The sequence below is a fragment of the Chelonia mydas genome, chromosome 9, assembly GCF_015237465.2.
Source record: "Chelonia mydas isolate rCheMyd1 chromosome 9, rCheMyd1.pri.v2, whole genome shotgun sequence".
Taxonomy (NCBI): domain Eukaryota; kingdom Metazoa; phylum Chordata; order Testudines; family Cheloniidae; genus Chelonia; species Chelonia mydas.
The window spans coordinates 7,472,474-7,500,111 of NC_057855.1; the positions used below are offsets into that span (position 1 = coordinate 7,472,474).

Consider the following 27,638-nt stretch of genomic DNA (forward strand, 5'->3'; position numbering starts at 1 on the left):
CCTCTAGGTCTGCTTTTCAACTCCCACTTAACGGAAACCTGGAGACTGCAAAAAATTGCAAAGCTTCCCACAACACAACAAATAAAGCTTAAAGAAACACAAAGAGATTGAAACTATCAATGATATTAACAGAAGACCTTTTAAACTCTTTAACATCACCTTACATTTATTAAAGAAAATACAATATCTAAAAAACCCACACTTGAGTAAGAAATATTTTAACAGGAATTAAGAAAACAACATTCTGGTTACTAGTAACAAAAATACTGTCTTATATGGAGTTTCAAACCAACAGCTTTGCATAAGTTATTTCTTCCTTCCCTTCCAGGTGTTCACATGGTGCAAGACAAACTCCCCTAAACTTATCTTTTCCAAAGTTACAGTTTCATGACAAACATTCATAGTAGCAGGGCCCATGATAAAGTGCTCAGTAATAAGACTGGCAGTGGTAGATATAGATCTGGTCTATACCTGTTCCAGTGTACTTTGTTGGATCCTAGTCTTTCCTTCCTGAAAAAGGGACTCCAGTTTCTTTCCCCTACACTCCTCCTTTCCTCCCCTGGTCTCCTGAGGTTGTTCTGTAAACTTGGGTACTCTTCACCAAACGTTCTTTCATTATGTACACATAGGTCACATTTTTTTTCCTGTTTTAATTTTAAAACTACAGCTTGAGTTAAAACATGTGCACATATCCTTTGTCCATATTTTTGAAGAACTGAGGTATAGCATGAAGTTCATTTGTATGTTGCTGGTAGTAAAACATATGGAGGGGAAGAATGCTCATCAGGATGCATATGATCAAGGAGGTATCTTTTCAGAGAGGACGTCACCAGGCTGGAAGTCAGTCTGAATGGAAAACCACTGGGACCAGGGTATTTTCTGGTTAATTCACTTCAAATTGAAAATAGCCAGAGGTCAGGCTTTTCCAGTCTCTCTACTGTTATGATGTTGACGCGAGAATTCCAAATTACCTTTTCATCACAGCTGTAAAGGAGACCTGCAAAAAAGAGGCTGAATTGAAGCTATTTCATAGGTTAAAACCTGTAGTTTTGTAACATGTTATCAGTCTCAGGGTGAAAAAGATTGGCAGATATGCCTTAGCTAGACAGAGAAAAGGAAAATTCAGGAATTAAGGCCATGTATTATTACACATTCTCTTCCTGTTAATTGATACACTTAAATAGTCTCAAGGAAGTGATGCAAATCCCATAACTTCAGTAATCTGGAACTAGACTGGACAGAACCCTAGGAATATACAATACAGTATATCACTCGCACCCGCTCTACATCTCTCTCTCAGTGCCATTATCCACTTGTCCCAGTGCCCGAGACACACAACTACCTGAATGAAAAGCAAGTAGTGGGGCTGGTAGGAAAGGGGAAAGCACTGCATAGTCTCATGGTTCTAAGTGGACTCGTCACCACTCCTACTCAACCAAACAGCAGCTGTAACCAAAAGTGCTTTAATATTTGATTAACAGGGAGACTGCACCTTTTTCTTTGAGATATAGACCCAGCGCAGTCAGCCACGTTTCCATCTCCTTCAGGATAAACTACTGCAGTGTACTACACCTGGCACAGACCAGGAAGGGCACACAGAAGCTTTAATACACAGCAGCCCACTTCTATGTAAGGCAGACTAACAAAACCACATCACCAAAGTGGTCCATGCTCTCCACCGGTTCCCCTTCAAAAACCTGAACTGCTTCTAGGTTATAGTCTTTATAACCTTCACCAGCTAGGATTTCTTAAAAACTCAGAGATTCTCTCTTTCTGTATCTTAGCTGCAATCAATGAGGAGATTGCGGCTGTCATCTCCAAACTGAAATTCTCAGGAGGTTTGAAGCAAGGTATTCTCAGGGGAGTGCCACTGGCATTTTACCCTACCACTGGACAGCAGGGTAGGCCCAAGTCTTACTACCCTTAGAGAATAGTGTAAAAATAATCTCACTAGATAGGCTGTTGTTACTGAGGGAGGGGCCTATTAACATTTGCCCTAGAGACAGGCAAGAACCACATCTAAGAAAGAAATGAATGAACAAGGAATGGAAATAATGCTATTATTAATTAGGTGTTACAGCTCCTAGATTCTAAAGCAAGGCCACCATTAGAAATGTACATATATGTTTCCATCTCCAATTTCTGTGAAATAAAAGTCCAGACTTAGTTTGTTGTGTGGTTTTGAGGACAAAGTATAATCACTGGTCAACATAACCTAGAGCAGGAAAATTAGTAAGCCAACTGATACCTGGTGTGGTGATGTGGTTGTTTTTTTATTTGCTTGTTTATTCTGTGTGTAATTGGCCTCTTTCCCTCTGGGAGATTTTATCAGGTTGGTATTTGTCTTGCCTAATAAGTAAACAGTGTTATGAAGAACACCCTCTGATTTAAAATGCAAGTAAGATTTTATTTTAACACAGTCGCAAAAAATAATATTTTTGGATCTTTTCCCCCCTAAAATAAAAGTATCTTAAGTGTCAGGAACTCAGAACTCATGCCCAACCCTGCAACAACATTGTGCGCATGTGTAGTGGAGAAAAAAAATAATCAGTGAAACGTTAAACATGTTGCATTAACTTGACCAAAACAGCTCACAGCCCAATGTGAATTATCATTATAGCATATTGTGTGTACAAGCAAACACAAATGTAGACCTACTAAGGCATGCAGGGCAATCATTTCCAGGTTTTCCCCACTCTTTTTTTCCCATATGATTAGTATTAATTTCTAAATATTGCAGTAGTGCCTAAAGACCCCAATACAGATCAGAGCCCATTGTGTGAGGAAAAGGACTGAATATATAAATAAAACAATAAGAGTGATGGAGACACAAAAGGAGAATACAGTTAAAAAAAATATATATACACACACACACACACTATTAATATAGCTAGGATTCACGATGTGACGGAGAGACTACCGAGACTCATCAAGCCCTCAGATCGCTACCCCTTCCTGCTTCTCCATGTGGGCACCAATGATACTGCCAAGAATGACCTTGAGCGGATCACTGCGGACTACATGGCTCTGGGAAGAAGGATAAAGGAGTTTGAGGCGCAAGTGGTCTTCTCGTCCATCCTCCCCATGGAAGGAAAAGGCCTGGGTAGAGACCGTCGAATCGTGGAAGTCAAAAAATGGCTATGCAGGTGGTGTCGGAGAGAAGGCTTTGGATTCTTTGACCATGGGATGGTGTTCCAAAAAGGAGGAGTGCTAGGCAGAGATGGGCTCCACCTAACGAAGAGAGGGAAGAGCATCTTCGCAAGCAGGCTGGCTAACCTAGTGAGGAGGGCTTTAAACTAGGTTCACCAGGGGAAGGAGACCAAAGCCCTCAGGTAAGTGGGGAAGTGGGATACCGGGAGGAAGCAGGAGCACGTGAGAGGGCAGCGCTCCTGCCTCATACTGAGAAAGAGGGATGATCAGCGAGTTATCTCAAGTGCCTATACACAAATGCAAGAAGCCTGGGAAACAAGCAGGGAGAACTGGAAGTCCTGGCACAGTCAAGGAATTATGATGTGATTGGAATAACAGAGACTTGGTGGGATAACTCACATGACTGGAGTACTGTCATGGATGGATATAAACTGTTCAGGAAGGACAGGCATGGCAGAAAAGGTGGGGGAGTTGCACTGCATATAAGGGAGCAGTATGACTGCTCAGAGCTCAAGTATGAAACTGCAGAAAAACCTGAGCGTCTCTGGATTAAGTTTAGAAGTGTGAGCAACAAGGGTGATGTCATGGTGGGAGTCTACTATAGACCACCGGACCAGGGGGATGAAGTGGATGAGGCTTTCTTCCGGCAACTCACAGAAGTTACTAGATTGCATTGCCCTGGTTCTCATGGGAGACTTCAATCACCCTGATATCTGCTGGGAGAGCAATACAGGGGTGCACAGACAATCCAATGGACAATAGAAAGGGTATGGGACAATTTCCTGGTGCAAGTGCTGGAGGAACCAACTAGGGGCAGAGCTCTTCTTGACCTGCTGCTCACAAACCGGGAAGAATTAGTAGAGGAAGCTAAAGTGGATGGGAACCTGGGAGGCAGTGACCATGAGATGGTTGAGTTCAGGATCCTGACACAGAGAAGAAAGGAGAGCAGCAGAATACAGACCCTGGACTTCAGAAAAGCAGACTTTGACCCCCTCAGGGAACTGATGGGCAGGATCCCCTGGGAGAATAACATGAGGGGGAAAGGAGTCCAGGAGAGCTGGCTGTATTTTAAAGAATCTTTATTGACGTTACAGGGACAAACCATCCCGATGTGTAGAAAGAATAGTAAATATGGCAGGCGACCAGCTTGGCTTAACAGCGAAATCCTTGCTGATCTTGAACACAAAAAAGAAGCTTACAAGAAGTGGAAGATTGGACAAATGACCAGGGAAGAGTATAAAAATATTGCTCGTGGATGCAGGAGTGAAATCAGGAAGGCCAGATCACACCTGGAGTTGCAGCTAGCAAGAGATGTTAAGAGTAACAAGAAGGGTTTCTTCAGGTATGTTAGCAACAAGAAGAAAGTCAAGGAAAGTGTGGGCCCCTTACTGAATGAGGGAGGCAACCTAGTGACAGAGGATGTGGAAAAAGCTAATGTACTCAATGCTTTTTTTGCCTCTGTCTTCACGAACAAAGTCAGCTCCCAGACTGCTGCACTGGGCAGCACAGCATGGGGAGGAGGTGACCAGCCCTCTGTGAAGAAAGAAGTGGTTCGGGACTATTTAGAAAAGCTGGACGAGCACAAGTCCATGGGGCCAGATGCGTTGCATCCGAGAGTGCTAAAGGAGTGGGCGGATGTGATTGCAGAGCCATTGGCCATTATCTTTGAAAACTCATGGCGATCCGGGGAAGTCCCGGACGACTGGAAAAAGGCTAATGTAGTGCCCATCTTTAAAAAAGGGAAGGAGGAGGATCCTGGGAACTACAGGCCAGTCAGCCTCACCTCAGTCCCTGGAAAAATCATGGAGCAGGTCCTCAAGGAATCAATTCTGAAGCACTTAGAGGAGAGGAAAGTGATCAGGAACAGTCAGCATGGATTCACCAAGGGCAAGTCATGCTTGACTAATCTAATTGCCTTCTATGATGAGATAACTGGCTCTGTGGATGAGGGGAAAGCGGTGAACATGTTCCTGGACTTTAGCAAAGCTTTTGACATGGTCTCCCACAGTATTCTTGCCAGCAAGTTAAAGAAGTATGGGCTGGATGAATGGACTATAAGGTTGACAGAAAGTTGGCTAGATTGTCGGGCTCAACGGGTAGTGATCAACGGCTCCGTGTCTAGTTGGCAGCCGGTATCAAGTGGAGTGCCCCAAGGGTCGGTCCTCGGGCCAGTTTTGTTCAATATCTTCATAAATGATCTGGAGGATGATGTGGATTGCACCCTCAGCAAGTTTGCAGATGACACTAAACTGGGAGGAGAGGTAGAAACGCTGGAGGGTAGGGATAGGATACAGAGGGACCTAGACAAATTAGAGGATTGGGCTAAAAGAAATCTGATGAGGTTCAACAAGGACAAGTGCAGAGTCCTGCATTTAGGACAGAAGAACCCCATGCACCGCTACAGACTAGGGACCAAATGGCTCGGCAGCAGTTCTGCAGAAAAGGACCTAGGGGTTACAGTGGACGAGAAGCTGGATATGAGTCAACAGTGTGCCCTTGTTGCCAAGGCCAATGGCATTTTGGGATGTATATGTAGGGGCACTGCCAGCAGACTGAGAGACGTGATCGTTCCCCTCTGTTCAACGTTGGTGAGGCCTCATCTGGAGTGTCCAGTTTTGGGCCCCACACTACAAGAAGGATGTGGAAAAACTGGGAAGAGTCCAGAGAAGGCCACCAAAAATGATTAGGGGTCTGGAGCACACGATTTATGAGGAGAGGCTGAGGGGACTGAGATTAATTAGTCTGCAGAAGAGAAGAATGAGGGGGGATTTGATAGCTGCTTTCAACTACCTGAAAGGGGGTTCCAAAGAGGATGGATCTAGACTGTTCTCAGTGGCACCAGATGACAGAACAAGGAGTAATGGTCTCAAGTTGCAGTGGGGGAGGTTTAGGTTGGATATTAGGAAAAACTTTTTCACTAGGAGGGTGGTGAAACACTGGAATGCGTTACCTAGGGAGGTGGTGGAATCTCCTTCCTTAGATATTTTTAAGGTCAGGCTTGACAAAGCCCTGGCTGGGATGATTTAGTTGGGGACTGGTCCTGCTTTGAGCAGGGGGTTGGACTAGATGACCTCCTGAGGTCCCTTCCAACCCTGATATTCTATGATTCTATGAATATTAATAACTTTTAAAATGCAAATATAAGTGTCAATTATTGCCATAAGCCCATCACAGCTATTAGTCCACCAGCTTCTCACAGGCTTTACAGCAGAGGTGGGTATTGAGGATGGATTTGAAGGAGTCAGTTTGGCTTTATAGATCATTTCAGAGAGGGGATTCCCTGTGTACGAGGCAGCATGAGAGAAGACAAAGAGTTATAGTATAATTGCTACTTTGCAGACTGGAAAAACGAAAAGAGAGGTTCACTGATGTGCCCAAGAACAAACAGTTAGCAACGGAGTGGAATTAGAACTTTCAAATTCTTGTCTCCCAGTCCCTGGTACAAATCATTAGCTAATGCTTATGTGTTTGCCTCTCTGACTTCCAGTGTACCTCAATCTCAGTGCCACTGAAATTCAAATGCCACCTACTTCTTGCAATATTTGTCCAAGGGTCTCCTGGCTCTGAATGCGTTTCCTATTTGAAAAGGAAAGAAAATATTACTTCAGTGCAAAGCATAAATAGTTTCCTACTGTCTCATCTCCCAGGGAACTCTACCTGTCTCTCTCAAGACTTAACCTCCCTACTTCCTGCAGACCTTCGATCAGAGCCTCCCACAGGCCTAACCTACTTCCTTTAGTTCCTCTTTCTGACGACCAATTGTTCATCAGGTTAACATCTGATCCCATTAGTATCACCCCCTCAGATTGCGGGCTGGTAATTATGGCACAGATGGAGCCAGCCCTACTTCCCTTAAAGGGCTAGTCATCCCAGTTACCCTGTGGTAGTGGTACAAAGACGTTATAATAAATATGGAAACATTACTATTATAAATTATTGTGTAGTGTTGTCCTATGCTCTGTTACATGTGAATTTAGAAACAGTGTAAACCCAAACAGATACCTATATATTTTTACCTGTCTATTTTAGTTGTTATGACCACTGTGAAATTGCCTTCAGTATTAGGCAAGTACGTTGAAGGTACAATTACATAATTCCCTGCAGAGAGTCTGCACAGTTGGCTCACTTCCTGTGAGTAGCAATGAGGTACACAGCTAACCAATGGCTCCAAGTGCAGAAAAGAACAACTCTGTGGTTTCCAACTGTTGTTAGGCACCTGAAGAGATTAAAATAATTTCAGATCTCACACCTTTAAAACAAATCAGTGTGGTCCACAAATAACCCACTCCTCCAAATACACGCCCTATTTCATAGAGTGATCACGGTTCGCTCAGGGTCACTTATCAGTTGTCAGGGGGGAAAAAAAATTGTTAGGGGAGAAGGGCAGGAGAGAGTCAAGCCCAACTACCAAGCTTGGGTCTTAGTCACCAAGCATGCCCAATCATTTGCATCTGTGTTAAAATGAAAAAAAAATCAGCTCATTTTTAAAAAAAGCGTATCATTTAATATTGAGTTACCTGGCTATAGTCTTAGTGTTAAATAAAACCCTTCAAACATTCAGAAAAATCTATAAATACTGGCTGCTGCATGACTTCTAAACCGGAATATGACAAGGGTTCAGTGGAACCAGAAATTTGGTTGCTGTGCTATCCACTCATGCATTGTTATACCTACTGTACCTGTGAACTAATACAGCTCAAATGTCTACTTGTATTGGCCCAAATATAATCATTTATAGGGTGCATTTCCATTCTCCAAGGTAAGAGGCACCTGAATAAGTGATGGATTTGTTTCATTTACAAGAATCAACTAATCTGACTGACTGGGGTAAATCATACCTGGAAGATATGAAACCCTATTGGACGACACTTGCTATCTTGACAGTGCTGGCGGAGGGTGACTTTCATGCTGCGCTCTTCTGTTCCTGCAGGGACGGAGAGGGGAAAGCAGGGATTGGTATGGAAGGAGTGGAAGTTCCTGCTACCTCCAGCACTTTGGCCATTTTTCCAGCATCCCTGTAGCTGCACTGTCTCCCATTCACCTGGTGGGAGCTCTTCACAGAGGGCAGCATCAGTGGGTGGTGGTTTTATCTCACTATCAAATGTAAGAAAGAAAGGGAAAGTAGTGTACAAAAGGTGAAAGGTTTCCATGACTGCAATTCACCATCCTTAGTGCTCAGCTGTCAAAATATGGACAAATACTAGTAATGAAATAAGTGTCAAGAAATGCAAACTCTTACCAGTCAAGCATTCCCATTAACTGTCAATTCAATGCCAATCATTGCCACATATAAGTATAATTAAATGCAAAACCTGAACATTTGTGGAACAGAGAAAATAAATAAAGTAAAAATTAAGATCTCTACAGCACCTTGAATCTCGCCACATTGCACAATATAAATTTAAAGTATAAACACATTAAAATATGTATTTAAGACATAGCAATAGAAAATACAACATGCTGCATTAGTTTATTGATTAAATTTATCTTTTGAATTTCCTAACATTGATGCATTTAGTTTCTTAACCTTAATGTTCCATGAATTTACATTTTTGCATTTAATTTCCCTAGGGTCCCCCGCCCCCGCAAATAAGGCAAGGAGGAAAAGAAAGAAATATGAAAACAATGTAGCTCTCTGAGGCCTTCCCCACCACCCACAGAGCTCCAGGAAACATCTACCCTGGATGAAGTGAGCACATCACAGACCTGTGCAACATCCAAAATGTACTGATGCCTGCAGTAATTGTGCAGCAGTAACATTCTTGTATAAAACACACCACACCTTGTATGAAGTATATTCTCCACAATGTACACACCGCAAAGAACTACACCAGTTCACCTCTGAACAGTGTGCACTTCTTCCAGACACTGGGGCTCTCTTGGATCAAAAAAGGATTTAGATGACCACCCCCCAGGTCCCTTGAGGTACTATAGCAGGGGTGGGGAATCTTTTTTTTATCAGGGACCACTGACCCACAGAAAAAATCAGTCAGGGGCCACACACAGCTCTGGGGTGGGAGCAGAGGCTCAAGCAAGTAGTCGCAGCTCTAGCCCCGTGGGGGGTGGCACCGAGTCTCGTGGCTTCCCCTAGGCTTTGGGATGGGGCCAGAAATGAGGGGTTTGGGTTGCGGGAGGGGGTGAGGGCTCTGGCTGGAGGGCTGAAGGGTTTGGGGTGCAGGAGGGGGCTCCAGGAGGGGCAAAGGGGTTTGAAGTGCAGGAGCGGGCTCAGGGCTGCGGCAGGGGTTTAGGGCGTGGGCTCTGGGAGGGAGTTAGGGTGCGGGAGCAGGGCCTGACCTGGGGCAGAAGGTTGGCGTGTAGGAGCGGGTTTGGGGTGTGGGCTCCAGTCGGGGGAGCGCTTACCTCAGGAGGCTCCTGGTTGGTGGCGCAGCAGGAGCAAAGCTGGCTCCCTGCCTACCCGGGCTCTGCACTGCTCCCGGAAGCAGCTGGCATGTCCGGCCCCTAGGCAGAGGGGCCAGGCGGCTCAGTGCAGTGCACGCGACCAGCGCCCATTGGCCACAGTTCCTGGCCAATGGGAGCTGCGGAGCCAGCACTGGGGGCAGGGGCAGCATGCAGAGCTGCCCTGATCGCCCCTCCACCTAGGGGCCACAAGGACATGCCGGTGATCCAGCGCTCATGGCTTCAGGCCAGTGGGGGCAGGGGGGCGCCAAGGCTCGGGGCTTTCGGCCCATGGCACAGAGACTTGCCGCAGGCCAGACGAAATGAAGCAGCGGGCTGGAGGTTACCCACCCCTGTACTATAGGAAGGACTTCAAGCATCTCCGAGACCCCATTCAAAGAGCCAGAAGAGGTGCCCATTATACAGCCACACTAATTACCTGAACTCAAAAGATTTAGCACCTTCTTTACATGTACCTCTCCTAACCATAGTTCAGGTCACAGCAAGCCCTCGTAAAGGGCATAAGGCTTTACATAAACTGTGAACAGGGTTTTTGTGGGATTTGCTACTTCTCCTCCTTTTTGACCATACCTGAGGCAGATTCTTCCTGTTGAGAATACACGAAGCAGGAAGTCGCTCTCTGCATTCTTCAGAAAGGTGCTAGGGACAATAAGGTAATAACCAGGGGCAAGGTCACAGCGCAGATGTACTTCTCTGTCATAAGAATGACAAATGGTACCTACAACTGGAGGAGCAGAGAGGGTCTTTGGTAGGTTAAAGCGCCTCTTCTCCACCTAAAATAGACACATAATGTAGCATAGCATTGTAGGAAAGTTGACAAGATTATAGCAAAGTTAAATGGGGTCAAATATTCAGTCAACAAACTCCAAATCCATAGTACCACAAGTGTGTGCTTTGCCATCTGGCAGACCATGCAGGTATTATTTCCAAACCTGTCTCGAAGGGTCAGATTCAGGATCGCACTCATGAGGGTGAGCAATTCGGGGTGGGAAAATGAAAGCTGCTTCCCCCTTCTTGTGCCCTGGAGCAGTGCTGGACAGAATTTCACTGGGGACTGTAGTCCCTTCTCCCACATAGCTTCCCTGTGGAAGTTAATGCCAGTAAGTGGGCAAGAAAGCGTGAGATGAGTATAGGGAAATGGTCCACCATCTATGCATCAGCCAATGGAGCAGACCACACATATAGCACATTATACATCTCAAAAGGTCACAGAACATTCCTCTGGCATATTTATCCTGGGCATTCCCAGGAAGAATTCTGTCCCAGCTAGAATTGCTCTTGGGGGCATCAGTTACAAACCAGCCCCATGCAGAACCGAAGTAGCATGCCTCAGGGCAGAATTTTGCCCAAAGGAAACACAAAATTCTGATACACTGTTGTGTTTTCATTCAGATTAGATTTACCCAGAAGCCAACATGGTCAGATCATAAACCATGGGAAGCTCTCATTTTTCATACAAAGTTCAGTGGTGCTGAACCTTGCTCATGTACAATAGCTACTTTTTCAAACCAATTCTTTTTTGGAAATCTCATGTAGTCTCAGGGCAGGTTAAAGCTCAGCACCTACCAGACTCTGAGCACATTTTGTAAAAGTGAGCAACTGTTATCAAAAAAAGTGAAAACAATTTGTTTTAATTTGCTCTCTTCAAAACAAAAAAAAGGAACAGGCTGGAGCAAACCAGGCCCAGACTGAAAACCTGTCTGCCACATTTCAGCTGAAATTAAACGTTTTCAGCGAAGGGCAAACATTTTAATTCTTTCACAATATTTTAGGTACAACAAGTGTAACAGAGATCTGTGGGGAATGAAAGGAGATTAGGAGAAAAATACTGTTCATATTTTGAGTTAAAGCGTTTGGCCCGAGCATCAGTAAAATAAGCCTTCATCCACTACTAATTATGTTCTTGTTTACAAAAGTAATTAAGAAGAAAAAAGTTGTTAGAAGATATTTTCATAGTGCAAATTAAACTTGGAGGTGAAATTATATTAATGAACCCAGGGGCACTGATCACTGTGCAACTGCAAGCATAAACACACATTTCTGAAGTTTTTGAACACCTCGATGATAGCTTGAGTATGCAAAAATAGAGTTGCACAAAATTGTATCTACAAATGAGTAGAATTATTTTCAGTTGCACTAGGCATTTCTGAAATTAGTTTTTTTCCTATGCACATTGTGTTGTATTCTGGGTACACACATTATTAGACAGAGTTTAACAAACTAGAAAGAACCCAGAGAAAAGCAACAAAAACAAGTAGGTTGGTGAAAGGACTGACTTATGAGAAAAAGTTTAACAGAGATTTTAAAAGATTAATACATATATAAGAGGTGATAATTAAGGAAGGGACATAACAGTATACAAACATGTGAAGAGTGTAGACACCAAAGCGAGAGAAGAACTTCTTAGGATAGTACAAGGGGGTTGAACTAAGAGAAAGGAGTTAACATTAAGAAAGGGAAAAATTATCAGGCAAATCTTTCTAATACTGCAATGTAACTGACTGTGTGAACAGTCTCCAAAGAGAAGTAGTGGAAGCTTCATTGCTTAGAATGTTTAAAAATAAACTGAATAAAGCCCTGGTATATGTACTATAGGCAACGATCCTTCAATGACCCTGTGAGATGGGAAGGCTCATCTAAAAGGTCTTTTACACCCTGACTTCCATGAACAATGGACTCATGGCATTGCAGTAACAAATGAATGACTATGTCAGATACTCCTGTTTTTCTGGAAACTTTTCTTCTTGGCCCAACTAGAAGTTTGAAAAGTTACCCCCAATTACCTTCCAGACATGCAGTCCCACAGCCTGGTAATTCTGCCCTTGAATGCCTTCAGTCAGAGATGGACCTTTCTCTGCTAAGTGGGTCAGATTCTGAGTTCTTCCAGCCCAATCAGCACAATACTTCCTGGGTTTCTGCTGAAGAGCAATGCACACCTCACTCTGCTCACATATCCTCAGCCAGAACTTGGGGTTCATAGGGAAGCTGTTGTTGTTACGGCAACCACCTGCAGACTGGCCTTTCACCCAGGATCCACAGAGATTCTGAGTATGACTCAGCACTTTCTCTAAGAAAAAAAAACCGGTACCACACATCAGCAACTGGAAACAATTCATTTTTGTGGCTCAAGAGTCTCCAGACTGAAAGCAGTCCTGTGGCAGTGCCACTTTCTGTGAGCTAATGTTCACGGCCAAGATATCCCAAGAGGTATAAAATCCAAGTCAGAGTGGGACGCTGAAGAACTTTATCCTTAAAGATCATATGCAGACTATTTCTACAAGTCTGAAACCTCAAATTTGTCTCCCAGTTGGAAGAGAACATTACAGGGCTCCCCAATAAAACTTTCTTCAGGAAACGACTAACTCCCAGACCAAGGGGGCAAACATAGCAAACAATTCTTTAGTCTGAAAAAAAAAAAAAAAAGGCTTAAAAACTCCTGTGAAATCTCCTTCTTTCCTCCCAGCAGCAACAGACACAGGAAAGGCCTACAGCAGGGATTGGCAACCTCTGGCATGTGGCCCATCAGGGAAAGCCACTGGTGGGCTGGGACAGTTTGTTCACTTGCAGCATCCGCAGGTTTGGCCAATCGCAACTCCCACTGGCTGCGGTTCACCATTCTAGGCCAATGGGGGCTGCGGGAAGTGGCGGCCAGCACACCCCTTGGCCCACACCGCTTCCAACAGCCCCCATTTGGCCTAGAACGGTGAACCGCAGCCAGTGGGAGCTGCGACAGGCCGAACCTGTGAACGCTGCAGGTGAACAAACAGTCCCGGCCCACCAGCGGCTTTCCCTGATGGGCCACGTGCCAAAGGTTGCCGATCCTGGGCCTAGAGTTTGGGAAGGAAGAGAGTAAAATACTGGTATTTCTGTTTTAAATATTTTGTGTCTGATACTGCAGCAAACGAGGACCATAAAATAACCTACATAGAGATCATCTCATCTGCAAACATGGGCTGATAAGAACTTTACAGCAAGCGTAGGTCAGAATTCCAATTCTCCATAGATCATCTTGAGATGGGATGAAGGAGTAACTGCGACACCTACACCTCTGGGGGTGTGGAGGAGCAGGAGGAGGAGAACTTGCTACACTACTTAATGTAGCAAACAATCTGTATTCCACAAAGCACCTACTTCACATTTAAACACGATTTAATACTTTGGTGAATAGGAATTTACTTACAAATACGTTTATGTGTTTTGCCAAATCAAGGCCAAAATGCCTCCTACTGGTCTTTCTCTGGAATAAGCACAGAATCATAGAAATGAAGGGCAGAAGAGACCTTGAGGAGTCATCAAGTCCAGCTTCCTACACTGAGGCAGGATTAAGGATATCTGGCTCCATTCCCCAGGTTTCTGTTCCTCTGGTGCTGTTCAGATGACCCAATTCAGAACCAGATTCTCCCCATGTGTGCCAGGGAAGGTGAGAGTTTGTAGATGGCATGAGCAACTTATCTCCCCAGGCCTCAGCTACTGCACTGTTCTCCAGACAACCTAGCTTGACAGCTTACACTTCTGTTTTACCCCTTCGCTGCCTGCAAGCTGGACTCCAGCTATCACTCCCAAACCTCCTGATGTCTGGGCTGCATGGAATAGTGCATGGAGTATGCACTGTAACCATAAGGGCTAGAAACATTTTTTTAAATGATGAGATTTCAGAGCATAATTCTACATCAGGCAGGTCAGCTCTGCAGCAAACTCCACAGCCTCAAAGTACGTGAGTCCCTGAGCTTTGCATAAGCATTTTCACTTACAACTCTTAAAATTATTGGCAAATAAGGAAGAGGATTTTTCCAGTAAATCAGAGAAATGTAGAGAAAGAGAAAAGTTAATAAGAAGTTTAATTTAATTACCCAGTAGACACCAGTTCTGTTCTCCAACCTCTCCCAGAGTACGCATTCAGGGCATACTCAATAAAATTTGGAAAACGTTTTGGAAACCACAAAGGTCTAGTGTAGAGGGGGGCAAACTACGGCCTGCGGGCCACATCCGGCCCGCAGGACCCTTCCCTGTGGCCCCCGAGCTCCTGCCAGGGAGTGGGGTCAGGACGGGCTGGCTCCTCTGCAAGCCTAACTACCCCGCAGCGTGGTGAGCGGGGTGGAGGCTAGCCCTTGGCCCCTCTCCTTCTGCTCCCCTGCCTCCCTCCTTTGCAGTCACAGTTACCTGGGCAGCGTGGCTGCAGCTCCGGTCGGGCAGCCCGGCTATAGAGTCGCCAGACCTGGTGCTCCAGGGCAGCACGGTCAGGGGGAGTTCAGGTGGGGAGGCGAGGAGCAGGGAGGGTTGCAGGGATCAAGGGGCCTCGGCCCACTGCTGGGGACAGGGGGAGAGCAAGCCAGGGGCCCCCTCCACCTCCAGCATGCTTGGCCCCTGTCCCCAGCAGCCAAGCCCAGACAGGGAGCGAGCCCTGCCCGACTGCCAGGGAGAGCAGCCAAACAAGCAGGGGAAACACACAGGGAAAAGGACCGAGCCCCCCTTCCCCCACTCCACAGGTAACGTGGGGCAGGGAGAGCAGGGAGGGTTGGATAGGGGCGGGGGTCCTGGGGGTGGTCAGGCGGTGGGGAGCAGGGGGGATTGGATAGGGTACGGGCATCTGGGGGGGGAGGGTGGTCAGGGGGCAGAGAGCAGGGGTGTTTGGATAGGATGCAGGAGTCCCAGGGGGCAGTCAGGGGTTGGGAGCGGGGGGGTTGGATGAGGGTGGGAGTTCTCGGGGGCCTGAATGGGGGCAGAGGCCAGGCCACGCCTCACTGTTTGGGGAGGCATAGCCTCCCCCAGCCTTCCCTACCCTGCCATCCATACAAGTTCTGTACCCGATGTGGCCCTAGGGCCAAAAAGTTTGCCCACCCCTGATATAGTGCTAAACAAGTCTAATTTTGGCCCTTTTTAATTCAAATCAGACTTCCCCATTAAACTAATCTGATTTGTTACCAATAGTCCCTTTGTCCACATTGTACCTGTATAGAGGCTCTGAAGCTGTCCCTCTTCAGTGACTGGAAACCCAATGGTAATCTCATCAAACTCCTTGAAAAACTCCTCCTCCTCAACCCAGAATTCTCCTTCCTGGATCTGGGAAAGCAATTCTGAAGCAACTATTGGATCCAATTGGCTCCACCCTTGACCACTGCAAATAAATGCACAAAAGTCAATGTCTAGGCTCTTTGCTCACACTCCCAATAGAGTTCTACAAAAATCTTCTACAAAAATTGCTTCGTGAGGGAAAAAAAGATTTTTTCGTTTTACTGTTGTGTTCATCCATACAACATTTCCTCTAGTTATTAATCAATTGGGACTGGAAACAGAAATTATAGATAGGCAATCTCCTTGCAGGAAGACCTAGAAACCAGCTACACCAGAGAGTAAGGGATTATGGAACATACTCCCAGGTAAAACAAATAGTTTATTTGCAATGAATACTGAACAATGTGCAAAGTATTTGTACCTTTGTTTATCGTTTAAAAAAAAAAAAGCAGGTGTTAGAATTTGTGCATGATGGAAAGAGGAAGTGAAAAACACAACTCCAAAACACAAGAAAGTGGTTAAACAAATAAAATTAAATATGGCTGTTTTGGAAGGTTTTTCTGGTGCCACTTACTGAGCCCCTTACATCAGCGACACACCATTTCCATAGAGCAGTAGGGCAAGACCTTTTTAGCATGTTGGCTTCAAAGTTACTACAAGTTGAAGATGTGAGCCACGACTAATTATTTAGGGTCCTACTAATTGCTGGGCACCTTCAACTCCCATTAATTTTACTGAGAATGAAAAACATTCTGCACTTCACAGAACAGGGTACTACAGCTTTAAGTACTTTGAGGCCAGGAGAGTGTGTCTTCCTTTATGTTTTATGCGGTGTCCAGCACAACACTAATCTTTAAATCAGCCTGTCTTTTTCTCTATGCAGTGTTGTTGTAGCTGTGTTGGTCCCAGGATATTAGAGACAAGGTGAGTGAGGAAATATCTTCTACTGGACCAACTTCTGTTGGTGGGAGAGAAACTTTTGAGCTTACATAGAGCTCTTCTTCAGGTCTGGGAAATGTACTCAGACTACCGCCTTTAAATACAAGGTAGAACAAGATGGAACAGATTGTTTAGCATAAATAGTTAATACATATTTCAAGGGACCAGTGGCCCGATAACATACCTTTCCTGTCACAAAAAGAAGAAAAAGAATCTGGGGGCAGGGAGTTAAGTGGATTACAGGCAACAACTATTTAGGTCAGTGGTTTTCAACCTATGGTCTGCGGACTATGTCTAAGGGGTCTACAAAAGGTGACTATGAAAATAAAGGTTTCAGAGTAACAGCCGTGTTAGTCTGTATTCGCAAAAAGAAAAGGAGTACCTGTGGCACCTTAGAGACTAACAAATTTATTTGAGCATAAGCTTTCGTGAGCTATGCTCAAATAAATTTGTTAGTCTCTAAGGTGCCACGAGTACTCCTTTTCTTTTTATGAAAATAAAATTTCAGATCCAGAAAAGGCATTTTGTTTTTCTGATCAATCAAAAGTATGTAAATATCCCCACCTACAGATCAAAACCTGGAAGTGTTGTCATTACCATATAAGTCCACTGTCTAGAACCCTTTCTCATGCTGTGTCAAATGCCGTGCTGAGCATGTGCAACATGTATGGTTGAATTCTGTTCAGTCAGTTTTCAGTCTTCTAAGAGGTCTATAGGAGGGGTCCACAGACCACAGGCTGACTTTCCAAAGGAGTTCACAACTCCACTCAAAATACGTGTAGGGCTCCGCAAATTTAAAAAGGTTGAAAACCACTGACGTAGGTGAGATAAGACCACCACTATGCTCTCAGAAGAACTCATACAGAAATATGATAAAAGACGACAAGCCCCATATCACCTGTGGGTGAACACTTTTCACAAAGCGATCACTCTATATCTGACCTCTCCGTCCTCATCCTCAAAGGAAACCTGCACAATCCCTTCAAAAGATGAGCCTGGAGCTTAAATTCATACATTTTCTAGATACCAAAAATCACAGACTGAATTGACACTGCATTTATGGCTTATTACAACAATCTGTAACCCAATTAAATCCCCACCCCCAAAAAACATATTTCCTATCAATGTATCATGTATTTGGAAATCTGGATTGCCAGACCCAAAACCCCAAAAAATCAAGACCACAAGAACCATAATGTTGTATGCTGAACTCATAAAAAGGTTCTGAGGAATAAGGCTACCGTACTCTGCAACTCTCCTCTGTTGTAGCCTATTAGGAATACTACTCTGTAATATACACACACATTTTGTGCTCACACACAGTAAATATCTTCATCTTTATGGTAGAACCTTAAAAAGAGAGTATTCTAAATGAAAACAAGCCACTTACCCTTCCCTCCAGCGTCCTTTCCAACACCGCCTCCCCCAAGGGTTTCGTATCCGTAGCAAGATGATTTCGTTGCCCGAGACTCTGGAGAGATGAAGCATATCTGAGACAATAAAGGCATGAAATTCTCCCAGTTCACTGGCACCTGTACAGGAAAGATAACCATCGTTAGGAGGTAGAAAACTACCCAGCATTCTTTTTCAAGGCAAGAGGAAGTAAACTCTCTATCCCCTGTGAAGAAGATTCACTTTGTACTGAAGAAAGTTGCTACAAGTCAACTGCTCTGCCTGTGAACACAACGGAGGAACATGCAACCCACCCTGTACACAGAGACAGATAACTGCCTGGTTTATACATCTATGATTAGAAGAGTGAAGAGAAATGCTGATCACCAGAATCCCTAGAAACATGCTAGTTAGCTTTGAGTATCCACAGACCAGTGGTGCTGAAGCACTACTTTCCCTTACTTTTTCCCTTTTATGGGAAGAGAAAGACACACCTGCCATATTTAAGAATCTCTGGAATACTCATATTACCTTGCCTGGAGCTGAGGACTGAGCAACTTATCACACATTGTTCCTTCAGGTTCATCAGTCTCCTAAATACCATCTTCTCCAAAACTTTACCAGTCCTCTCTCTTTCCATGCTTCTTCCAGGGTCTTTTAGGATCCATCTCTCAGCTAGACCTCCAGTCAAGTCAACTAAAGCATCTGCCACCTGCCCTGCCCATAACTGCTCATAAGACCCATGCACCCTATAAAAACAAAAAAGAAACAGTGGCACATATTTCAAACTTAAATGAACATCATTTTGGCTTTATTTTAATCACACATATGTCCCCATTGGGAGCCCGATGTTAGTATGACATAAAAGGTGCCCCTGCAGCTATAGAATATTTAGGCAATCAGACACCTCACGTATTCAGCAAAGTATCTAGGTGACTGCTGGTGCCTCTCCTAAGATTCTGTGACGTACCAGAGGACCTTGTCCAGATGGTGACAGGTTTGTATGACAGTTTCATGACAAGTGGACACACTTCGGTGTAACAGAGTGTTTTGAGGTGAAGGTTGGGCTCCACCAGGGATCAGTGCTTAAACTATTAGTATTCATAGAATCATAGAATATCAGGGTTGGAAGGGACCCCAGAAGGTCATCTAGTCCAAGATGACCATAACTGTGATGGACTTCATAAGTAAGAAAATCCAAATAGGTGGTGGTCCAAAGTTGATGTATGGAGACCATATTGCACTCATGGCCGATAGTGCAGAAGATTTGGTCCAGGCAATTGATGCCTGGAACAGGAAACTAACAAATTATGACCCCAAAATGACTAAAGAAAAGACTGAAGTCATGTGGGTAATTCACCCGGGACCAAAATAGATAAATATTAACATTGAGGGCCAGCAACTAAATCAGGTTTCTGAATTCAAGTACTTTGGTGGCTGGTTAGCAGCAAACAAAGTAGTCAACAGTGAACTGCGCGTGAGACAAAACTGACAAAGATAAGTGGTGTGATTTATGACTACTTAAGAGACAACTATACAAAAGTTTGGTAAGATCAGCTCTTCTCTACAGATCAGAGAAATGGGTGACCGAAGAGAAGCCATTGAAATGAGATGTTTGAGGGCAGTGAAAGAGCTGACATTGCTGGAACACATGTGGAATGATGACATCAGGAGTGAGACTAAGGTCTGTGGTATCAGACAGAAGCTGCAGGAGAGGAAGCTGAGACGGTATGGGCATGTTTGAAGGATGGATAAGGGAGTCCAAACTAGTCACATTGAAATAAGGTGCTATTGGGCTGTTCGGAATACAATCCTGTCCTGATAGTGCCTATCACCTCCAGAGAAAGAGAAGTGCCTAGAAAATGTAAAAGGAAACTTAGTTTGATAGCATCCTGTCTGGCAAGAACTCACTTATCAATAAATGGGATGTGAAATCCTCACGTCTGTATTGTTTTGTCATTATAGTTCCCACTCTTCTATTGTTTGTCTGTATAATCTCTGTCTGGTTCTGTGATTGTTTCTGTCTGCTGTATAATTAATTTTGCTGCGTGTAAACTAAGGTGGTGGGATATAATTGGTTACATAATCATGTTACAATATGTTAGGATTGGTTAGTTAAATTTCAGGAAAATGATCGGTTAAGGTATAGCTAAGCAGAACTCAAGTTTTACTATATAGTCTGCAGTCAATCACGAAGTGAGTGGGTGTTTGGGGTGGAAATGGGAACAGGGAATGGGGGTAGGGAAATTGGAATCATGTTTGGCTAAGGGCAGGAATGGGAACAGGGACACAGGTGTAAGGCTCTGTGGTGTCAGAGCTGGGAAGGGGGACACTAAGGAAGGAAACTGGAATCATGCTTGCTGGAAGTTCACCCCAATAAACATCAAATTGTTTGCAACTTTGGACTACGGGTATTGTTGCTCTCTGTTCATATGAGAAGGACCAGGGAAGTAAGTGAGTGAAGGAATAAGCTCCCTAACCGGAGACATTTGGGACTAGAGTTCACAGGCTGAGAACAAGAGGATGACCAAGAAAACAGCCAATAGACGGTGTACGGGAGGATGAAGTAGATATGGAGTGAGCGTTGGACCAGCAAACCTGGAAACACTGATAGGCTACCTGACTCCAACTAGATGGGAAAAGGGAAAGAAAAATAAGATATCACACTGCCTTATGGAAAGCTTGATACAATCCTTTCCTGTATAGAAACTGCTCGCTGCTTGTCATTTGCATCTCATCTTTGAATTTTCATCACCCTTCATGAAGCACAATATAGCTAGTAATGTTTAAAAAATAACATTTCTAACATACCTCCCCTTAATATATTCTTTGTTTGCTAAACACAGTCAAACTAGTTTTTTCTCCCAGCTGTTTCATTTTGTGGGGTCAGGGACGTTGTGTTATTATTTGCGGTAACTACAAAGCAGAGTGAATGAACACACTGAAAGAATACTAAGCCAGATTCATAAAATTTCTGTAAGAAATGGTCAAAACAACATTTGCCTGGCAAACCCACAGTAAGAAGAAAAAGTTAATGTGCCAAAGGTGCCTTGACAGAAACATGTACCTTAACTTCAGCATATCTACTACTAGCTGAATAACTTCACCTTAAAAGGTGTTTGTCCTCTGCTGGGGGCTAAACAAACCCTTCTCTAAGATCTTGTAACTGTTTGGTGTCCTTGTCCAAAGCATTTGGTCTCTGAACTGCTTTGTCGGTCTACACTGTATACTGGGCTGAGATCGTATTTTGGTGCTTGTTTTATAAAACAATGGCCCCACTGCCAGATATAAAACAAAACAACAACAATAATAATATTCCAGGGTCCATAACTCCTGATAAAACCAGCAAATGAGTGGCAAGGGATGGTTAGGCAGAAGTATGCAGGAAAGAAATATTCAGGGCCTGAGCCTCAACTAACATAAATTGGTGTAGCTTCATTATTTCAGTGGAGCAACATAGATTTTCAACAGCTGAAGATCTGACCATTGATGTCTCTCTTAAAATCTTCTCAAATAATGCACCAGGGAAAACTTTATTTCAGTCTTACTGAGCTAGGTGATCTGCAGCGAGTAGCTAGCTGAGCATCACTGCAGTCTAGCAGCTGCTGCGTCATTATAAAACTCTTATTTTTTTCACAATTCCTTTCAGTAAGAAAATCTCACCCTGTATGAAGGCGGAAATGTATCTGGGTGATCCAGGATAAACATTGGACCTCTACAGAATCCAATATAGGAAAAACTCTGGAAACTATCAGTCTATATACAGGTTTCAGATATAAAGAGCTCAAGTCCTAGAGAGGGCTCTGGAAGCCCACATGGCATGAAATCCAATCAAACAAAGCACTATGTAGAATATGTGCTAGTCATTACTGCAATTTAAATCTCCTCCTCCAATGAAGTTCACTTACTTGGCATAGACCTTTTCCAGTAAGGGAAGCCAAAACACATCTTCTGTCTGACACTGGGAGAAACAGAGTTTACCCCCAAGGCAAGGCAGGCGATCATCAATGGTTACCTCCACCCAGTGTCCAAACTGCCAGACTTGACAAGTGAAACAGCCTGTGTACGTCTCATCTGTCCAGCTGGGCTGACCTGGAGGGATTACCTGGAAGAAGACAATATTAGCAAAATCAAGACAAACAGGGACTTTCTTTTGAAGAAACCACCACTTAAAACATGGTCAATTCCAGCTATTCTACATCATAGCGTAGATAGAAATAATATGTCATAACATCAAAGAGTAAAGACAGAGCATCAGAGTACATCTTAGAAGTTTCACTGAGTTGGAAAAGACTAGGGGAAAAAAATATTAATGGAGCATACAGGAGAATCTGCTAGGACATGAAACATTACAAGAAGCTGTTCTATACCTTACTTAGCAGGTATTTACTCTTCTGCAAAGCAACACAGGCACACAGGAACCAACAATCTCCCAAAATCCCTTGCTTCACTTGCACCTCCTGTGGATTGTCTGAAAACAATTGAGGAGCAGAACAAATTTCCTAAAACAAAGCAAACGTTAAGGTTAAATCCTGTATGACAGTCTAAGCCAAACACGCTATGTTTTGTCGGATCGGATGGCTCACAAGACAATTAACACAATAAGGGACCTTTCGTTCTTGTTTGAATACAGCACAGGTTACCACTTATTGAGAGTTGTTACAGTATGACTATTCAGTAGGTGACCTATGTGAAATAAGACTGGTGGGTCTCAGCCCAGATCTTGGTAGATAGATTCCATCATCAATAATACATTACTATTGATAATCTCAGCAAAGAGACAAGAAGTGAATGAACAGAGAGAGAAATAACCCACTCCCTAGTAGTTGTGCAGGTCACAACTCACAAGCAAGGTTGAGGTACATTAGCAGGGCAGCATGAGATACAAGCTATGAGAGAATTCAACATCCCAGAACAAAAAAAACCCACCCTTGTCTGGCCAAGCAAAACTCAGTTTGCCATTGCTAAGCAAGCTATTGATCTAAACCGCAAAACACTTTTTCTTGTAAACTTTACAGCGGGCAGAAAACTGAATGAATTAGCCCTGAGCTGCTGCTTTGTTACTTTTCTCCTTGGCTAGCTGAGCCCCACACTTTACTCTGGGAAATATGCTTATTAGTTATTTGTTTTACCATATGGTCTAGAAGCCCCCGTCATGGATCAGGATCCCATTGTGCTAGATGCTGTACAAGCAAAGATCAAAAAGGTAGTCCCTGCTGCAAAGAGCTTACACTCTAAATATACAAGAAACAACAGATGAATATAGAAGACAAGGGAATACAAGGAAACAATGAGACACAACAGATAGTGGTCTCAGCACACCAGCAGCTTGTCAGGTTTTTGTCAGCAAAGAAAAGTAATTAGATAGCTTTGCAGTATTTATGGTGTGCTCCTTCCAAGCATGGAGGCAAGCACAGGAGAAAGCATAAAGGTGCTAGTTTGAAAATTTAACAAATGGGCTATGGAGATTGGCATCAACTTTTCAATACTGAATGAGAGATTATTGTGGGGGAATAGGGTGGTGATAGGGCATGAAGGCCTTCGAAACTGAAGACAAGTAACTTATGTTTGATGAGACAGAGAAGGGGAAGCTAGTGGAGGGATTCAAAGAGAAGGGTGACATCGTCAAAGTGACAAACAAGAAGAATAATCTTTGCAGCAGTGTTCTGAATGGATACGGGCAGGGCAAGATAGCATTTGTCAAGGCCATAGAAAAGGATGTTGCTGTAATCAAGATGTGAGCTGATGAAAGCCTGCATGAGAGTTCAGCTGTGTGGATGGACAGGAAAGACCGTATGTTTGAGATGTTGTACAGAAAGATTGGGCAAGATTTAGACATAGCCTTGACTTGAAGACCTACAGAGAGGCCTAACCTGAAGATGCTACCCAAATTATGGTCCTGAGTGACAGGCAGGATGGTGGTGATGTCCACACTGACTGAGAAAGGATGGGATGGGGGGGGGGGGAGACTAAGAGCTCTGTTTTAGCCATGTTGAGTTTGAACTGATGGCTAGACATCCACAAGGAGACTTCAGAGAGATAGGCCAAGATCTTAGTCTGGACCGAAGGGCACTGATCTGGAGTAGAGAGATATACCTGTGAGTCTTTAGCATAGAGATAGAGTTGAATTTGTGTTTGCAAATCAGATTATCTAGGATAAAGTGTAGAGGAAGAAAAAAGGGGAAATTAAACAATACTTTGTTTTTTAAGAAGGCCATCAAATTATCACATTCACCACTAGTGACAGATTCCTAAAGGGAAGAATCACAGGTGTCAAACTTAGTCAGACTTGCTGGGTAAACACATTTGATACACAGAGTACTAAAGGCTCTCACTCAAAGTGGCCAAAGATACAGTTAGCCCAGCAACCACAGCACACCACTTTTGTCATTTTTGTATTTCAGAACCATACAAAGAACGAGAAACAGTAACTGAACACTAAGTCATCCCCTTGTTAATGGAAAGTCAAATTTTGCTAAACCATTAAGCTATCCCATCTCAAAACTCACCTGAGGTCTCAGCCAGGAAATCTCCCCTCTGAATTGTGAGAGTGGGGTGGAACAGTTAAAAAAGAGGGAGCTGTCGCTTGCTGGAAATGTGGGGTCTTTGTAAAGATTTTCTTTTGTAGCTGACTGCCCTCTGTCTCCCAGCATTTTCAACACAACTGAAGCTCTGTCGGCCACTCCAAGACTTTACGTCTCTAACTGAAATCTATAATATAAATTAAAATGAACCAGGAATCATAACTTTGGGAGTGGGTGAGTGAGGCTGATAAACTCATAAGCGAAAAGTCACTAACCGTTTCCACTTAATCGCTTGAACCATATTAGCTGAAATTTTATTCAAAATCAGTTGTTGGCCCTGAAGAATCCAATACTGCAAAAAAAGAACACATCAAACTGTCTGAGTAGTTATTACTCCTGAGGACATTCTGCGCCAAAAAATTAAAAATTCTGTGCACAGTATTTTAAAATTCTGCAAAATGTATTTGTCAATAAATAAATGCAGAAGCTCCAGCATGGCAGTGAGGAGCACAGGCCAGTGGCTGTATAAAGGTGGGAGATCACCCTACAGCCTCCCCACCCTCGGGACATGGACTCAGTGGTGAGGCTGCACCTGACCCTGACAGAGCACAAGGCCTGGGCCTACCCCAGAAACACCCTGGGGCCCTGCCCCTCTGTGCCAGGTGCCCAGGTATGGGGCAGGCAGGCTCAACCAGGCAGGATCCAAGTGTGGAGAGGCTCAGTGGGTAGTCTAGGTGTGGGGGGATCTGGATGCACAGAGGCTGGGATGTAGGGGCAATGGGACTCTGCAGGGGCTTCCAGGTGAAAGTGTTTGGGCCTTAGTGGAGGGGTCTGGATATGGGGGTCTCAGCAGGGGGATCTGAGTGCTGGGGGAGTGGGGCTTGGTCTGGGTGCAGCTAGTTGGGAGTCAGTGGCCTGGGGGCTCATCAAGGCGGGGGTTTGAGTGCAGGGAGCTCAGTGGGGTTGGTCTGGGTGGAGTGGTGGGGGGCCGCAGGCAGCAGATCTGAGTGCAGGGGGATCCGAGTGCAGGGGTTGAGGTTCAGTGGGGTGTGGTTTAGGTATGGAGGTTCTGGGTGTACGGGGTGAGGCTTGGCGGGGGTGTCTGAGTATGGGAAGTCCCGGGTATGGGTGTCTGGGGTTGGGAGGATGGGGGAGCAGCTCCCCATACAGTGACCTCTCCTCCAGCAGCTGAGGAACGATGGAGGCAGGAAGCAGGGGAGGATGCTGAGCTTTCTGGGGATGGGTCTGACACAGCCCCAGCCACTCCTTGCAGGGGAAGAGGAAATTCCACCCTCTCCTGCCTCCAGCACAGCTGGGACTAGCAGCTGATCCTAACTCAGGGTAAGAGCCACTGGTTGGGGTGTCCCCAGCCCTGCGGTGATTTACCTCTCCACTGGCTGCTCCGGATGCCTGAAACCATGTACCTGTGCAGCTGGGGAGTGATGTGCTCTTGGAGCTTCCCTTTGCTTCCCTATCAGAAAGTCATTTTTCTGCAGGGAAGCAAAGAAATCTGGGGGGGAGACGACATGAATTCTGCGCACGCACAGCGGCGCAAAATTCCCCCAGGAATAAGTTATCCCAGTGCAGCCTGACACCTTCATCTCTTATAAGTAATCTCACCATTAAATGACAGGCCAGACAGAGAGAAGTATGAAACCGAGGTAAACCTCAATGTGAGTAGACACCTGCTACTGCTCAGGATATGATCTCACAAAGTATTTGGAGCAATACCCACTCCCCTCTCAGTCATGCCCTGTTAATCCTCCTCTCTGCACATCCCTGGCCAGACGCCTCCCCAGAGTTTTTCTCCTAAAACTTCCAAGACCCTTCCCCAACAAACATGCCAACCCAGCCCCAACCTTCACAATCCCCCCTCAGACCAGTCCATCCACACACATTCCCCAGAGACCTGCCGGCCTAGTTTTTTCTTACCCAGTGTCCCTCACAACTACCCTCCCAGAACCCTGCCCTCTCAGATCCTTCCCCCACCCCTCTCAGAACCCTCCCTCTGTCCCTCCCACCCAGATTCTTCACCCCCCCCAGTACTTGCCTAGACCCCTCCCCAAATCCCTCCCTCTTCCACACAGCCACTCCCGGACACCTGCCCCCGCGACCCCTCCCCCCCCCCCCAGCCGCTCCCAGACACCTGCCCCCGCGACCCCTCCCCCCCCACAGCCGCTCCCAGACACCTGCCCCCCGAGCCGCTCCCGGACACCTGCCCCCGCGACCCCTCCCCCCCCGAGCCGCTCCCGGACACCTGCCCCCGCGACCCCTCCCCCCCCCGAGCCGCTCCCGGACACCTGCCCCCGCGACCCCTCCCCCCCCCCGAGCCGCTCCCGGACACCTGCCCCCGCGACCCCTCCCCCCCCCACAGCCGCTCCCGGACACCTGCCCCCGCGACCCCTCCCCCCCCCCACAGCCGCTCCCGGACACCTGCCCCCGCGACCCCTCCCCCCCCCACAGCCGCTCCCGGACACCTGCCCCCGCGACCCCTCCCCCCCCCACAGCCGCTCCCAGACACCTGCCCCCGAGACCCCTCCCCCCCCCACAGCCGCTCCCAGACACCTGCCCCCCGAGCCGCTCCCGGACACCTGCCCCCGCGACCCCTCCCCCCCCCCGAGCCGCTCCCGGACACCTGCCCCCGCGACCCCTCCCCCCCCACAGCCGCTCCCAGACACCTGCCCCCGCGACCCCTCCCCCCCCCACAGCCGCTCCCAGACACCTGCCCCCGAGACCCCTCCCCCCCCCACAGCCGCTCCCAGACAGCTGCCCCCGCGACCCCTCCCCCCCCCAGCCGCTCCCAGACACCTGCCCCCGCGACCCCTCCCCCCAGCCGCTCCCGGACACCTGCCCCCGCGACCCCTCCCGCCCCCCCCCCCCCAGCCGCTCCCGGACACCTGCCCCCGCGACCCCTCCCCCCGCAAACCATTCACATCCCCTCCCTTCAGGGTTCCCACCCCGCAAACCCAGCGCCCCACCCCGGGCTCTCAGCTGCTATCCCGGGACCCACCCGCTGCCGACCCGTTACCTGGGCTACATTCCGTCCGCTCTCCCCGGGCCGGAGACAGCCGACTGGACCACCAGCCAACCAGGAGCCAGGATCGGAGCACGTGACAGCGTACGACCAATTATAACCCTCTAGGCGGGCGACTCCTGATCCTAGCACCCCAAGAGGGGGCCGGCTGACTACCGATCCCAGCATGC

The 27,638-nt window shown here is 46.0% G+C and overlaps 1 protein-coding gene across 13 annotated transcripts; it reads right to left on the reverse strand.

Annotated features, from left to right (window-relative positions):
* Positions 1-138: 138 nt before the first annotated feature.
* On the reverse strand, positions 139-27,638 carry CAPN10 (calpain 10). 13 transcript variants are annotated; one of them, XR_006283743.1, is made up of 16 exons: positions 27,463-27,566; positions 24,710-24,786; positions 24,420-24,621; positions 22,281-22,412; positions 21,819-22,015; positions 18,442-18,659; positions 17,909-18,050; positions 15,516-15,682; positions 12,351-12,634; positions 10,138-10,340; positions 8,192-8,244; positions 7,989-8,074; positions 7,167-7,366; positions 6,681-6,726; positions 2,249-2,349; positions 139-997 (listed from the first exon to the last, which is right to left on the reverse strand). XR_006283743.1 is itself a non-coding variant. In XM_027830770.3 (15 exons), exons 3-15 carry the CDS (start codon positions 24,561-24,563, stop codon positions 968-970), a joined length of 1,902 nt encoding a protein of 633 aa, XP_027686571.2. In that variant the 5' UTR covers positions 24,564-24,621; positions 24,710-24,786; positions 27,463-27,564; the 3' UTR covers positions 139-967. The 13 variants fall into 13 exon arrangements, 11 of the variants coding, with proteins under 11 accessions (XP_027686571.2, XP_043378317.1, XP_043378318.1 ...); XR_003566012.3 differs by having other exon boundaries at positions 7,989-8,244; XM_027830770.3 differs by lacking the exon at positions 2,249-2,349 and having other exon boundaries at positions 27,463-27,564.